The sequence below is a fragment of the Aptenodytes patagonicus genome, chromosome 1 (genome assembly GCF_965638725.1).
Source record: "Aptenodytes patagonicus chromosome 1, bAptPat1.pri.cur, whole genome shotgun sequence".
Lineage (NCBI taxonomy): Eukaryota > Metazoa > Chordata > Aves > Sphenisciformes > Spheniscidae > Aptenodytes > Aptenodytes patagonicus.
In genome coordinates this window covers 210,442,966-210,456,341 of record NC_134949.1, presented here as the reverse complement: position 1 = coordinate 210,456,341, position 13,376 = coordinate 210,442,966, and the positions used below count along the sequence as shown (strand labels likewise).

At 41.4% G+C, this 13,376-nt stretch overlaps 1 protein-coding gene across 2 annotated transcripts in view; it reads right to left on the bottom strand.

The window, feature by feature from the left end:
* Nucleotides 1-272: 272 nt before the first annotated feature.
* Nucleotides 273-13,376, bottom strand: part of MSANTD4 (Myb/SANT DNA binding domain containing 4 with coiled-coils) — a 30,552-nt gene continuing 17,448 nt past the window's right edge. Inside the window, exons 1-3 of one of the 2 annotated variants that reach the window (XM_076328204.1) lie at nucleotides 10,935-10,992; nucleotides 4,441-5,070; nucleotides 273-2,212 (exon numbers count right to left, since the gene is read on the bottom strand). In XM_076328204.1, coding sequence (XP_076184319.1) covers nucleotides 1,637-2,212; nucleotides 4,441-4,902 — 1,038 coding nt within the window. In that variant the 5' untranslated portion in view covers nucleotides 4,903-5,070; nucleotides 10,935-10,992 and the 3' untranslated portion in view covers nucleotides 273-1,636. Of the gene's footprint in view, nucleotides 2,213-4,440; nucleotides 5,071-10,934; nucleotides 10,993-13,376 lie in introns of those variants that run through there. The other variant, XM_076328205.1, reaches the window with a different exon arrangement.

The following is a 13,376-nucleotide window of genomic DNA, read 5'->3' as shown; positions in this document are numbered from 1 at the left end:
AGCCAGGGTCAAACCACCATGTTCAGGAGGAAGAATCTCAAATACACTTCCCCCTGGGGCACTTCTATCCAGCTGGTTTGTGTCTCCTTCCTTTTTCCTTTCTCAAGTAACTGCTGGGTGGTTTAAATCCTACTTTGAGATGCCTCATCTCTTTGATTTACTACTCCAGGAATACAGGTATCACAACTTTGGGGTGCTGCAGTGCTGAGTATCCAGGTTTCTCTTCACATCTAGCCCTGTTTCTCTGTGAAGAAACACAGTCTCACGAGCAATTTTGAGTTGTAGTAGTCAAATTTATTTCCACTGTAGAAGCACGCTTGTTTCAGTAATAAAAAAATAACATTTTCTTTGCAGAATAAAAGTAATCCTGTAGTGGTATAAATATATTTACTTGCACAAGAATCCATGTAAGTCACTCAACATATATTCAGCTTTAGTATTCTCATAGTCCTAAGTTTCAAATGAAGTCAACAAAAGATAAGTTACTTGCAGAAAGATGAGAAATGTGAAGTCTGGCTCAGTTGGTATTTAAACATACATGAAATAATACAAAGCTTGGGGTTTTTTTTATTATTTTAAATGAATACATTGCTTATCAAAAATACTGACAGCCTTCAGCACTGACCATTTCTGTTTGTCTAATTAAAACATACTATATGGTGTCAGCCATAGAAGCCTCTTCTGGCTGCCTCATGGACACGACCTCAGTGCTGGCCAGGCAGAACTAACATCAAGACTGTTGGCGTTCAAGCTCAGTGCTCCTTAGACTGTGCTCAGCCTCTGTGTCTCTACTCCCGAGACTCCCATCACCAGCTACTGTCTTTCAAGGAACAAACCAGGTCTAGCAGTTTACTTCAGGGGGTCATCACAGACTCATCAGACAGCACGCCTGATCAATCAGTAAGTCCCTATGCTATACTAAGACAGGTGCTATGTTCCATATAGCATTATTAATGACCTGGCGCAACCAACAGTCCAGGTTATAGTACGTATGGTTGATGTGTAACTTTATCTAGTACGAATACTTCATGAGAAAGGAAGAATACTATTTTCTGCACTCCCATTCAGTTCAAGCCATGGAACAACAGTAAACACAACTGCAGTGAATTTAACTTGTACTTTAACTTTTAGATAAATTTTTGAACTCTTTTTCCAGTTGTGTGGAGGGGAAATTAAAGGGAAATTAAGTTTAATGAATCAATTGCATCACGACTGTGTTACTGTGTTCTAACTTATACTTATTTACTGCATGGGCTATCATCAGCACCATGCCCTCACAACATATGTTGATTTATTCTGATCCTTCCTTACTGTTAGTACAGTGAAAAAAGTACAAGGTTCAGCCTTGATTCTTCTCCATGTGTCTATGAGAGGAGGACACCAAACTAATACAACACAATACTGAAGACAAGAGAACGTAACAGTTCTGATACACTGAAAAGCAACTTCACACATAAGCTCATTTATGTAGGCACACTGACATACTGAGCACCATTCTTTTTTTTTCAGTTTAACATCAACATTCAACTCTGAACAGAAGAATGTTAAGTCTCTAGGACAGTTTCAGTATTAAGAACTGAACTACCTCTATTTTACAAACATCAAAACGCTAATGTTGACACTTCAGTCAAGAAGTTCACTGCAAGTGACCCTCTCTCTGAATTCGAAGGCGCTCCTTCTCCACTTGCAAGCGTTCCTTCTCAATCTGCAGCTTTTCCGACTCAAACTTTAGGAACTGCAGCCTCTCTTTCTCCAACTGCAAACGTTCTTTTTCGAGTTTTAACTTTTCAGTTTCTAGATCCAGAGGCTGCACGATGGGTTTTTCTGTTTGGGTGAGGTCATTTTCCAGGGCAGGTTTTTCAGCATGCAGAGTCTCTAGCCTGAGTTTCTCCCATTCAATCTGAAGTCGCTCCTTCTCAATCTGAAGTCTCTCACGCTCCAAGTCAACATGTCGCAACCGTTCTTTTTCAATTTGCAGGCGCTCCTTCTCCACTTGCAACCTTTCGGCTTCAATGTCTAGTCGCTGCTTCTCCAGCTCCACCTTCTGCTTCTCCAGATTTATGAGCAAGTGAGAATCTTCATAGGCTAGCCTAGCTTGAGCAGAGCTTAGATTTCCAAACTCTTCAATGTGGGGGAAGTCTGGTAGGTCATTTTCCTTTTTTGAATCTGGCAAAACTGATGACAAAATTTCTTCTTCTTCCTCAATAGGAAACTGCAGAGAGGAATGTGATAGACAAGAATTACATTCCAGTCTTTATGCCAGAATAGACTTGCTACACACAACTTGACTGAAAAGAACATACTGGGTTTTTTCATCTGAAAAGCTACTCAGAACTGTTTAACTCACATGCTGTGAAATAACCATGTTAGATCAAAAGACTGTTTTCTACCATTAAACAGGTAAACACGCTTTATCTGCAAGTTAATATCTGGTAATACAGAAATGGAAAATCAGCTTGTCAGCAGACATGCAAGAACATACAGAAAATATTGCGTGATAGATATTATAGAGCATTCAGAATCAGTGATAGAAAACTAGATCTAAAAAAGCATGTATTGTTCTTACTTTTCATATAGCTGAGTGACATTTATGTAAGCCACTAGGAATTTGTTTTGACTAATTTTTTTTATCAGAGCAGCTGGATCTATAGGCTATGTGGTATGTAAGTGTCCTGGTTTTGGCTGGGATGGAGTTAATTTTCTTCCTAGTAGCTGGTACAGTGCTGTGCTTTGGATTTAGGACAAGAACAAAGTTGATAACACACCGATGTTTTAGTTGTTGCTAGGTAGTGCTTACACTAGTCAAGGACTTTTCAGCTTCCCATGCTCTACCGACTGAGAAGGCTGGAGGTGCACAAGAAGCTGGGAGGGGGCACAGCCAGGACAGCTGACCCAAACTGGCCAAAGGGACATTCCATACCATGTGACATCATGCTCAGTATATAAACTGGGGGAAAGCTGGCCAGGGGGGCCGCTGCTCGGGGACTGGCTGGGCATCGGTCAGCAGGTGGTGAGCAACTGCATTGTGCATCACTTGCTTTGTATATTCTTTTTATTATTATTATATTTCAAATATTAAACTGTTTTTATCTCAACCCACGAGTTTCCTCACTTTTACTCTTCTGATTCTCTCCCCCATCCCACCGGGGGGGGCGGGGAGTGAGCGAGCAGCTGTGTGGTGCTCAGTTGCCAGATGAGGTTAAACCACGACAGTAAGCTAACCCAGCCTTCACTAACTTGAGGATTCCATTTCTAAAAAACATTGACATTTTTCACATACTCCTAACCCTTCAAACTGTATTAAGTGAATCAATAAACAGGACTTGTTTAACCAATTTTGTATTATCACATTTGCTGTAAAGCTATTTATGATGCAGATGACTAGGTGGTTAGGGCCATTGCTCTTGGCAGACTGTTAACAACTCGTGCAGAATTATAGCCCTTATGTGCTACACGTTCATAGTACACAAGGGATAATTGTCTCCCACTAAGTATGCTGCAAAAGAAAGGCAAACTGAGGAAGATATAGGTTCAAAAAAATCTTAAGACAATGAGAGCCACTGCCAGTCCTCTAGCATTAGAACAGGCAGACACTGCTCTTCAGCAGTTGTCAGACAGTAGTCTCACTACCATTTAACAGGTTATGCCAATTTTTTTCCCAGCACACATCTCAACTGAGCTAAGACAGGAGTTGCTTCCCCCCCCTTTCCCCTCCCCTCCCAAAAAACCCCAAACCAAAACTTTTGGAGTACCCCTTTTTGAAATGAGAGCTATGTATTTGTACAGGCACAACAAAACTATCCAAACATTCAACTTCACTCCAGCTGGCTGCCTACCCCAGGACAGTCATGGTACTACTAGGAGTAACAACCTGTCTATAGGATCCACAGCTGCTTGTCAAATTCACACTAAAATTCTGACAGAGGAATGGCTGACTGACTTATTCAAGTAATATTTTCATCTCCTGTGGGTTCATTTTAAGAAATGCAAACAGTGTTCTATTTCTTTCTGTATTCTATTTCTTTCTGTACCTGCAGGTAACATATACTTTCATTTGTTAAAGAGGTGCATTTCTCTTCTCTGTTCATCCATCCAGACAGCCTAAGTATTAAAATAACCATTTTCCTTCAACAGCGTGTTTTCATTCTACTGACTGAACTAATTCTTATCTATGGCACATACAAATGGAAAATATATGTGCAAATACATATTCAAAGTTGAGGGATATCAATTTAATAATCAACATCCAAGACCTTACACACAATTGAATGTTGCTAGATTTGAATATCATCTCTCTGAAACATAATTGTTTCTACAGTTTCTTTAATTCACACATTCAGAAAAAACAGAAACAGATGCTATGAAGAAACAGCAAGAAGCCTTATGCTGAAATGAAACGAAGGCCATATTACATATAGCTAACATATGTCAGTCACTCACTTCAAAATTCTGCGGATCCTCCTCTTCCTCTTCTACTTTGATTTCTGTTAAAGATCCACCGGCTTCTCTGAAGTCAGTGATATTCTGCCATTCAAAACTAGATTCAATTGCAAATCCCATTTTCTCATCCATGTCTTCATTGAGAGAGTCATCTAAATTGGATGAAGGAAGGTGAAACCCAGCACCTACTACTTTGATGTTTGCATTCAGACGTTTTCTCTTCATGAGTGCTCTCCAGTCAAGGTATCGCCTTTTCACTTCTGTCCCTGTTCTTTGCTCTCCTTCACCTACAGCATTTACACACTCCGCTATTTCCTCCCAAGCTTTCCGTTTCATCTCATTAATTGTTGTATTAAGTTGCTTTGAAAAGAGTACTTCCCTCCTTTTTCTGATTTCCTTAAGGAGAGTCTGAGTTTCCTGAACGCTAAAATTGCTTTTTCTTTTTCTTTTTAATTGTTTCATTTTTTCCAGCTTTAACCTAATAATTTCACCACAGTAGACTACAGAGATGATCTGACACTAATCAGTTATTAATACAAATAAAATTTAAAAGCCAATGAAAGCAGAGCTCAGTTCTCGTGAAGTGAATTTTCTCTTCACTTTGTAGTATTTTCCTATTTGTCAGGCTTCCTAAGAGAAAAAGAGCAAACAACATAAATCTCCAAGGTATACACGGTATATTTTCATTTAATGAACTTGACTCCTAAGTCATCATTTAAGGAACGCATATTTTGAACTGATCGTTCATTTGATAGAAGAAAACCATTTTGTTAAACTCTGAATATAAAGTAGCTATAGATACCTTCTCTAATCTCATATGAATTATAAATCCATTAATATATCGATGTCATGAACCGTTAAGGTTGAGTTGGTATTTCCATTACAAAAATACAGCTATTTTCCTTCAACTCTTAGAGTTTTGCCAGTCAGGATTTGCTTAAGGCTGAAATTTGACATATACATTTCAGTCAGAATGCTAAATTATTCCCAAAAGAAGATAAAATTGTAATATCATTACTTCAAAATCATGACATGTTTAGGGGACTGAAATTTCTGAGACACATTTTAAATGAGATGCCATTTCCCCCCCCCAAGTAGATTAATATGAAAAGTTGAAGTTGTAGGGGCTCTTCTGACTTATCTTAATCACAAAAAAAGAACTGGGACAACTCTGCTGAAAATAACTACTAGTTCAAACAAACATCATGCATTAGAGATGCTTTAACAGGAAACAGATTTAGGAGTAAGTCATTACATGCTCATGGTAAAGCCCTCCTCTATCATTCTCACACTGTGAAACACCTCATGTCAGATGTGATGACAGGTTGAAAGCATGTCCAGTTCTCTACCCTCAGCAATAGCTGGTCCCGTGCCTGATGCTGAAAAGGAAGCTAAACCCCATAATGCACCTGACAGATTGCACGCAACTCTACAGAAAGTGGAAAGTTTGAGTGGGAGAAACAGAGGACAATTAATGCAGTGATGAATATATCACAGACCATATTACAAAAAAAAAAAAAAATTGAAAGCAGAGACTGAGAATAAGAAAACACTCTTTGTCAGATTGCTTGGTAATGGTCCAACTTAGGATTTATTTTGAACTTTCTTTTGCACCACGTTACCTACCACTTTAGGTAGGTTTAAAAGGCTTTAAACCAAGTAGGCCAACGATTCACTATACAGTACTTACAGTTTCAAGCTGTTATGTTTGTTCACTATTAATCTAGCACAGACTTTTTGTCCACCTGAAGCAAACGGCTCGCAGATTATATATTTGATTGCTACTGACTAATGGACTTAATCCTTAAATAACTCCCCCCCAGCTATACAGGATTCTTAAATTACTCTTTTTTTTCCTCCTGTTATTCTCCTAAACTTGGTTAAAACATAACACATCAGCACATTACACAAAACCTCTCCATTTGGGGGATAATGCACATAATAGTTTAGACACTGTTCTTCATCTCCTATGTGCTACTGACTGTAAGTGGTTCACTTGCAAAGTTTTCCGTATCAAGCAACATTCTTTCAGACCCAACACATAAGCATGCTGGCATCAAATATTTTTTAAAATGTTGCATTTAGGAAACTACTTTTCCTCGTTAAAATATTGCCCTCACTGTGAATCCATTTACTCCTGATGGTTACTAGCTAGCAAATATGCAAAACCTGAGTCCCAAGAAGAAATGAACTGCATGAAGCATGAGCATGTCAGCATGGACCACTCTACAGTGCTCCCACACAGTTACCCAGCACTTCTGACTCCCCAGACTCAAGCTGGAGGCTGCATGTTGCTCTTTAAGATGCGTGAAACTTCCTGCCCTTCTGAAAATAAAATACTAATTGGTTTTGAGAAAAGGGAATTATTTAAAAAAAAAAAAAATAACCTACTGTTTTAATGTAGACCCTTAACTTGACATGACCAGTACTAAAAAAAGAAAATGCTGCAGTTAAAAAAAGTCAAATTTATACCACAACATAGCACTGTATCTGCTAGAATTACAGAAAATTTTTCTGAGACCTTTTATCTGATCTTTAAGCATCTCCCTTAACCTTCATTATTGTAAGTTTACCATGAAAAGATACTTGGGCTTTTGAGGAAGCAGCATCATATTTAATTGTCTGGCAGTAAATCAATTTATTTGGTACTTGCTGTGCTTTTCAAACGCAAATTACAGCATTAGTGCTTTTCTATTATTACGGCAACTGAATTTCTTGACCTATGTATCAAATTCGAAGTTTATCTTGTGTAAGTTTTTTTTCTTAACTTTTAAAAAGTGACCAAGCAGGTAAATTCTTCAGAAAAGTTACCTGCACACAGAACAAATTAAGAGCACTTTTAGAAGCTTCACTGTTAATAAGGCAATTATTCTGGACTGATAAATATATAGATTAAGCTGTGATTCCTGGTTACTGGGGAATGACCAAGTACTCATATCTTCATGCTGGCTTTAGAAACACACACACTTGCACTTACCTGTTTTCAGGGTGGGGACTGTGTGTGAAAGATTCAGAGGTATCCATTTTGAGTTGGTCTTCCAAAAGGTAAAAAGAATTACATAGAGTTCTTATGTACAACCTAAGTTTCACAAGAATTATAGTATTTCTGATTTGTCACTACCAAGACACTGAACCTCTGTTTATAATGTCACACTTATTTTTATTGAAATCAGTAGGATTTCACGTTTGACTTTAAGCATGTACTTAAGCGAACATTCAAGTACTCTGCTAACTATGGAAAAATGGGTCAGACTATCCAAAGTACTTGCCAATTGGGTATGTCAAACTCTTGGAAGTACTAGTAGATACTTAGTTACTGTCTCTTAAGGGACCTAAACATCAGACTTCTGCTGAATCACAGCTGTTTGCGTTTCAAGATATACACTGGCTAAGTCCTTTACTTAGCCCCAGCTGGGATGAACAAGATTCTGGTCATTCCCCAATAACAGGGAACCACAGGATTTGAGAGATTCATATGGTATCTCTATTTACCCTGGCCCTCCCTAAATCTCTCAGTGCTAGCACAGCAGGATAAAGTGGGCACAATCACAGGAAAAAAAAAAACAAACAGCTTTTTAAATCAAATTTTTATCAACGTTATTTTCTAAATATCATTCTACATGAATGTGGAAGATGGACAGCCAAGCTTTCATCTTAGCTCCAGAGATGGCTGATAGTTAAAACATACAATGTTAGGTTACCCTGTGGGTCAGTCTCCCTGCTCCCTGTGCAGGTGTCAGGCATCACCTGTCTGATCACCCCAGCCACTCTTTGTGAAGTGCCTAATCTTGGTTTTGGATTTTACACCATAAGCCAAGCACATAACCTTTAAGAATTATAATGCTAACTTGGAAACTACTGGCATCCAATTCCTTTATTATGTAAAGTTTTATTTTAGACTTTTTTTTTTTGCTAGAACACATCCAATACAAGCCCCTGAATTTCCCAGTAAAACAACAGCAAAGCCTACCTATTTTAAAACTCATGACTATTAACTTCCAGTTGGTACCTTTTCTAACTCCTTCGTTTTTGAAAGCATATTGCCTCATTAAAGACAATTCCCTTCTTATTAATATAAATGGGTGTTAATGAATTGTCTTAACAGTATATTGACTTCCAGAGTTAGAGCAACTCCACCGTGGGACTGTTTACCTTTCTGATTTATTAACTAAAAAGCATTATTATCTAACTAAGCTGAGGTTTGGGATATTCTGTTCTCTGACATTGCTAGATGATCTCCAGGATATTACTTTTTAATGCAGAAAAATGAACTGTTACATGCTTGAAGTATGTAAGGGACAGGAATGGTAATAAGCTAGGATTTGTACGCATTCTAGACAGTTACAGAAAAAAACCCCAAACCTATCACCATTTTGAAAAGCATGATTTAGAAAAACATGACATAGAACATGTTTAAGTTTTGCTTTGATGTGAGGTCTAAAGCATGAAATGCATACATTTGGAAAAAAACTGTAGATAGACATTACAGTTTTTCCAAAATCAGAACCGTAACTGCTCTACATTTTAGTGTCTTTAGCAGAGGATTCCACAGCAAATAGTATTTGCTGAGTGCACCAATTGGGAAGATGGGCAGTTCACTCAGAAAAAGTATGTGGAGATAAAAGCAGAGGTGAAAAAAAATCTTTTGGTCAGACCAAGCCACTTACACTACTATGACGGTAAGAGAAGACATCTGCAAGAAAAAAATTCCTTCTCAACTATACAACCAAAAGTACTTCTGGTACATGACCAAAGACATCAATCACCTGACAAGGAATAGCTGCAGTCTGGTCAAGTGACAGAGAAATCCCTGGGAAATAACAGAGGATGCAAAAAGCCCATTACATGACCAGCCATGCACCCATCATACAGCATGGTGCTAGCTGCAAATGCAAAATGCATACTTTTACAGTTTGGGCAGTAATGCAAAGTGCTGGCTAGAAAAAAAGAAACAATTCTAATCATACAATAACATAAAGATTTCAAGGGTCTTCCAGAAAAGATGGCAACATGGAGCTATGAATTTGATGCAGCCCTGTCAGGCCAGAAGAAACCTGCGGTCAAGAAGGTCCTCATCACTGGACTAAAGAAACACAAACTATTTGTCAGGGTTGAAATGAAACAAGTATTGCAAAACTAAACACTCCATGAACACACAGAACACACATACACTGAATAACTTCAATGTACTTAACGACAGAGGCATCCACATTCTGCCTGTGTGTCTTTGTGTCTCCTTTGCTCACACCTTATTGTGTGAACACATGCTGGACCAACAAACAAACAAAGAAAACCCCCACAAAAACACGCAAGCAAAAAAAATCCATGCATTTACCAGGACTGAAAGATTGTTGCTAGTATCAAACCTGAATTATTCTCTAGAAAAATCGAGACTTCTTTTTTAAGTATAATGGCTTGATGGTTTGCTTTTTTTTTAAAAAAACTTTCAGAGTTTATGATTGACAAAAAAAACTTTAAATCAGGAGGACCGGCTACTTTTTTTTTTTTTTAAATAAAATCTGAGCATCTTTGCATTGTACTAAAGCCTAGGGCTTTCTGGAAAACTTTGTATGCGATTCGTAACAGATGGCTACATTGGCTTGGAACAACTTATGCCTCTGTACTAAGAGAGGCTTCAGTACAGGAGGATCTGGGTGGTGCTGAACACAGGTCACCAAACGGACAGTCCTCCCTGCAAGGAGCTTGCGGTTTTATCACCTGAAAAGGCAAGCACTAAAGGGAAACACCACCGCCTAAAAGGACAATTTAACGAAGCAGAGAGGAGATACCGAGGATGGGAAGCAGCTGTGGATTCAGGCTGTTGAATCCACAGATTCATCAGTCAAAAGTTCCCCATCCCCTGAAACAGCAATGGCCATGAACGGGAGAAAACCCCCCCTCCGCGCAGGGCGCCCATTTTGGAGGGATGACGGCAGGCACAGCCCCCAGGTCCGAGGCGGCCCATCCAGCCAGCGACCTCGCCGCCGGCCACGGGCAGCTCGGTCCCGCCAGGCGGCGCACGAAGCCCTGCGGGGAGGCCAAGGAAGGCAACAAAGGAAGGCGAGGGTACGGCCGGCTGTCCCGGCCGGCGCGTCCCCGAGCCCCGCCGGGCCCGCTCCGCGAGGGCGGCAGCGCCCCGGGTCGGCCGCGGAGCCCCAGCCGCGCTGAGCCCCGGGTAGCCGGCGGGCCCGCGGCCGCCACCCGCGCCGCAGGCCAGGGCCCCCACGGCAAGTGACCCGCGAGCGGGCCGGCGGGGCCCTGCGCCTCTCCCACGAGGAAGAGGAGGAGGAGGGTCTCCCCGCGGGGCCGCCGAGGAGGACGGCGGGCAACCGCCCTCAGGGGCCGAGGGCGGCGAAGCCCAACCGCTCTCCCCCCACAAAGGGGCCGAGGACCGCCTGCACCCCGCGCGGGCAGCAGCCCCACGGGAGGAGCGGATGCCTCGGGTCCGCTCCCCACCCCGCTCAGGTCCCCGGGGAGCCGCGAGAACTACTCACCTGCGCCCAACTCTCCCCTCCGGGTCGCCGGCCCTTTAACAGCCACCGCCCTCCCATTGGGCGAGCTGCGTGCCTATCAGTCCTTCCCGCACGCCTATTGGCGGCCCACGTCCGCCACCTCTTCCCCCACCCCGCCCCTTCACCGCCCTGACGCGCCAGGCGGGCCGGAATGCTCCACGCACGCTTGGAGCGCCGCAACTCCTCTCCCAGCGGGGCCGCCGCCGTGCGCAGCCCCCAGACAGTATTGGCTACAGTCGCTGCTTGTCTTCCCGATGCCTGCCGGTGACTGGCTAATGGCTGTCAAGGCCCGCCTCTCCCCTCAATGAGCTTCCGGCGGCGGGGATCTCGCCGGGTCACGGAGGCGCCAGACAGGGCGGTCCCGGCGCTGCCGTCCCGCCTGCTTTGTCTGAGGGGGTGGCGGGAGAGGGCTGGCGCCTCTCTGCGGCAGCCTGTGAGGGAGGGGGAAGCTCGGCCTGCCGGCGCGCCGTGGGCCTTTCCACGGCCGTGTAGGAGCAACCAGAACAATAGCAGCCGGAGCCAGTGTGGCCAGTCGGCTTACGATGGCAGAGCTAACGCATAGCAATTTGCATTTCTTCCTAAACCGTGTGGTTTGAGTGTATTGTGGGTTTTGTGATTAAAATAGTGAAATAGCATTTGTGGAGATGCTGTAACAAAATCTTTTGGAAAGTGCTGGTTATGTAAGCCACCATGTCATTAATGCAAGTGAGTGTGTACGTGCAAAACGCTTTTGTGGCACTTTCTGTTCTCGGGCTCTTCGTTTTTGTGTCAGCCACACGTGAAGCGTCTGGCACTTGCTCTTTGTGTTACATCCTGTTGCCTTGGTAACGTAACCTTCGTGCAGGCTTAAGGCACTACTTGCAGGTAGATAATTCAAAATCTTTTTTTTCTTCAGTTTGCTGCCTAACCTGATGGACGCATGTATTATTTTGTGTATTTATTAACAATTACTTGCTCAGTCCTTTCAAATCGAAGTTCTGGGCTATATTCAGTAGTTTGACTTGAGCATTTTCACTGGACAGGTATGTTACTTGATTACTATAGCTTCTAGTGATGAAAATTGTGATGCTGAAACTACAAATCTCTAAAATTACTATTTTCCAGTTTCGGTCAACAATTCTGGCAGTGAACTTTCTGAAAACGTTTACAGAAACTAAATGGGGAAAGGCTATGGATACTTACAGTTAATGATAGATTAGCTGCCATACTTGCCCATTGTGTACTGAATATCATAAAAATTTAAAAAAGAAAATAGTAAGGAGTAGGGTAGCAAGACCATGCCATGTTGCTGGCAGTATGTTATACAGGGATGTTTCTTACTAGGGCCTATGAATGAACTAGGATTCAATTTACATAGTTACAGGTATTTTGACAGTGCTCAGAAGATGTGAGTGTGCCCTAAAGGTCTTGCAAGCTAGCTCAAACTAGATTCAGGTGCAAGTAGGTGGAAAAATAATAGAGGGTGAAAGTCATTAACAGTCTGAACCTCTGCCAGTCTGCAAAAATAATTAGTGCTAATTATACCTCATTGAGTATCCTTCTTTTATTGTGAAGCACAAAAACACTAAATATGATTAGTGTCCATTAGAATAATTTGAACTAGAAAGCATATGATTTCCTAGGGTAGCTAGCTGTGCACATAATTCTAAATAGCTCTACTTTCTCCCCCTGTTGTTATTCCACTGTTACAGAGGCTATTGATCACGGGTGAAAAATCTTGGTATATACCAGCTTCGTTCATGTGAACTGTCTTGAATTTACGTGTAATTTATGTGTAATAATTATGTGTAACTTACTCATTGGATCCAGACTCTGCTTCCTTACTTTTGATCACAATGAGAAAAGCCCCCCACATGGTTTACTTCAGATACAAACTGCAAGTCCATGGTGAATTCCCTGGATCTGTAGAATATACATATGCAATTTTCTTCTGATTGTGCACAGGGTTGCACAACTACAGCTCTCAAATTTGGTCTGTGAATCCTTTCATTGTTCAATATAAGCTTTTAACATTGTGAATGCTGTTGGAACGCTTTGTACATGTCTCCAAATAGCTTTTCCTAGCTGTGGGGCAAAGGCCTTGGCATGTTGGAAGGTTAATTTTTATTGCTGTAACTCTAGTTTATCTATACAGAGGTTTGAAGGTCACGGAATTTTAAATTCTGGAAAAATACAAGACAACACAGGGCTCCCTCACTTCGTATTAATGCCATTTCTGCACCCTTTGCACATGAGTTTTAGACTAAGTAGCTTATATCTTTTATTTAAAGCCACTTCTAAGTAGTATGGAAGCCCCTTTCCGTCAAAATAAATACCTAATCATTTGCAATACTTAAAACTGTTAAAAAAACCCTATATATTGATCTGAGCTAGATGGATCCAATAAAAAAAGATACCAATTTAAATGAGTACTTTGCAATGGTA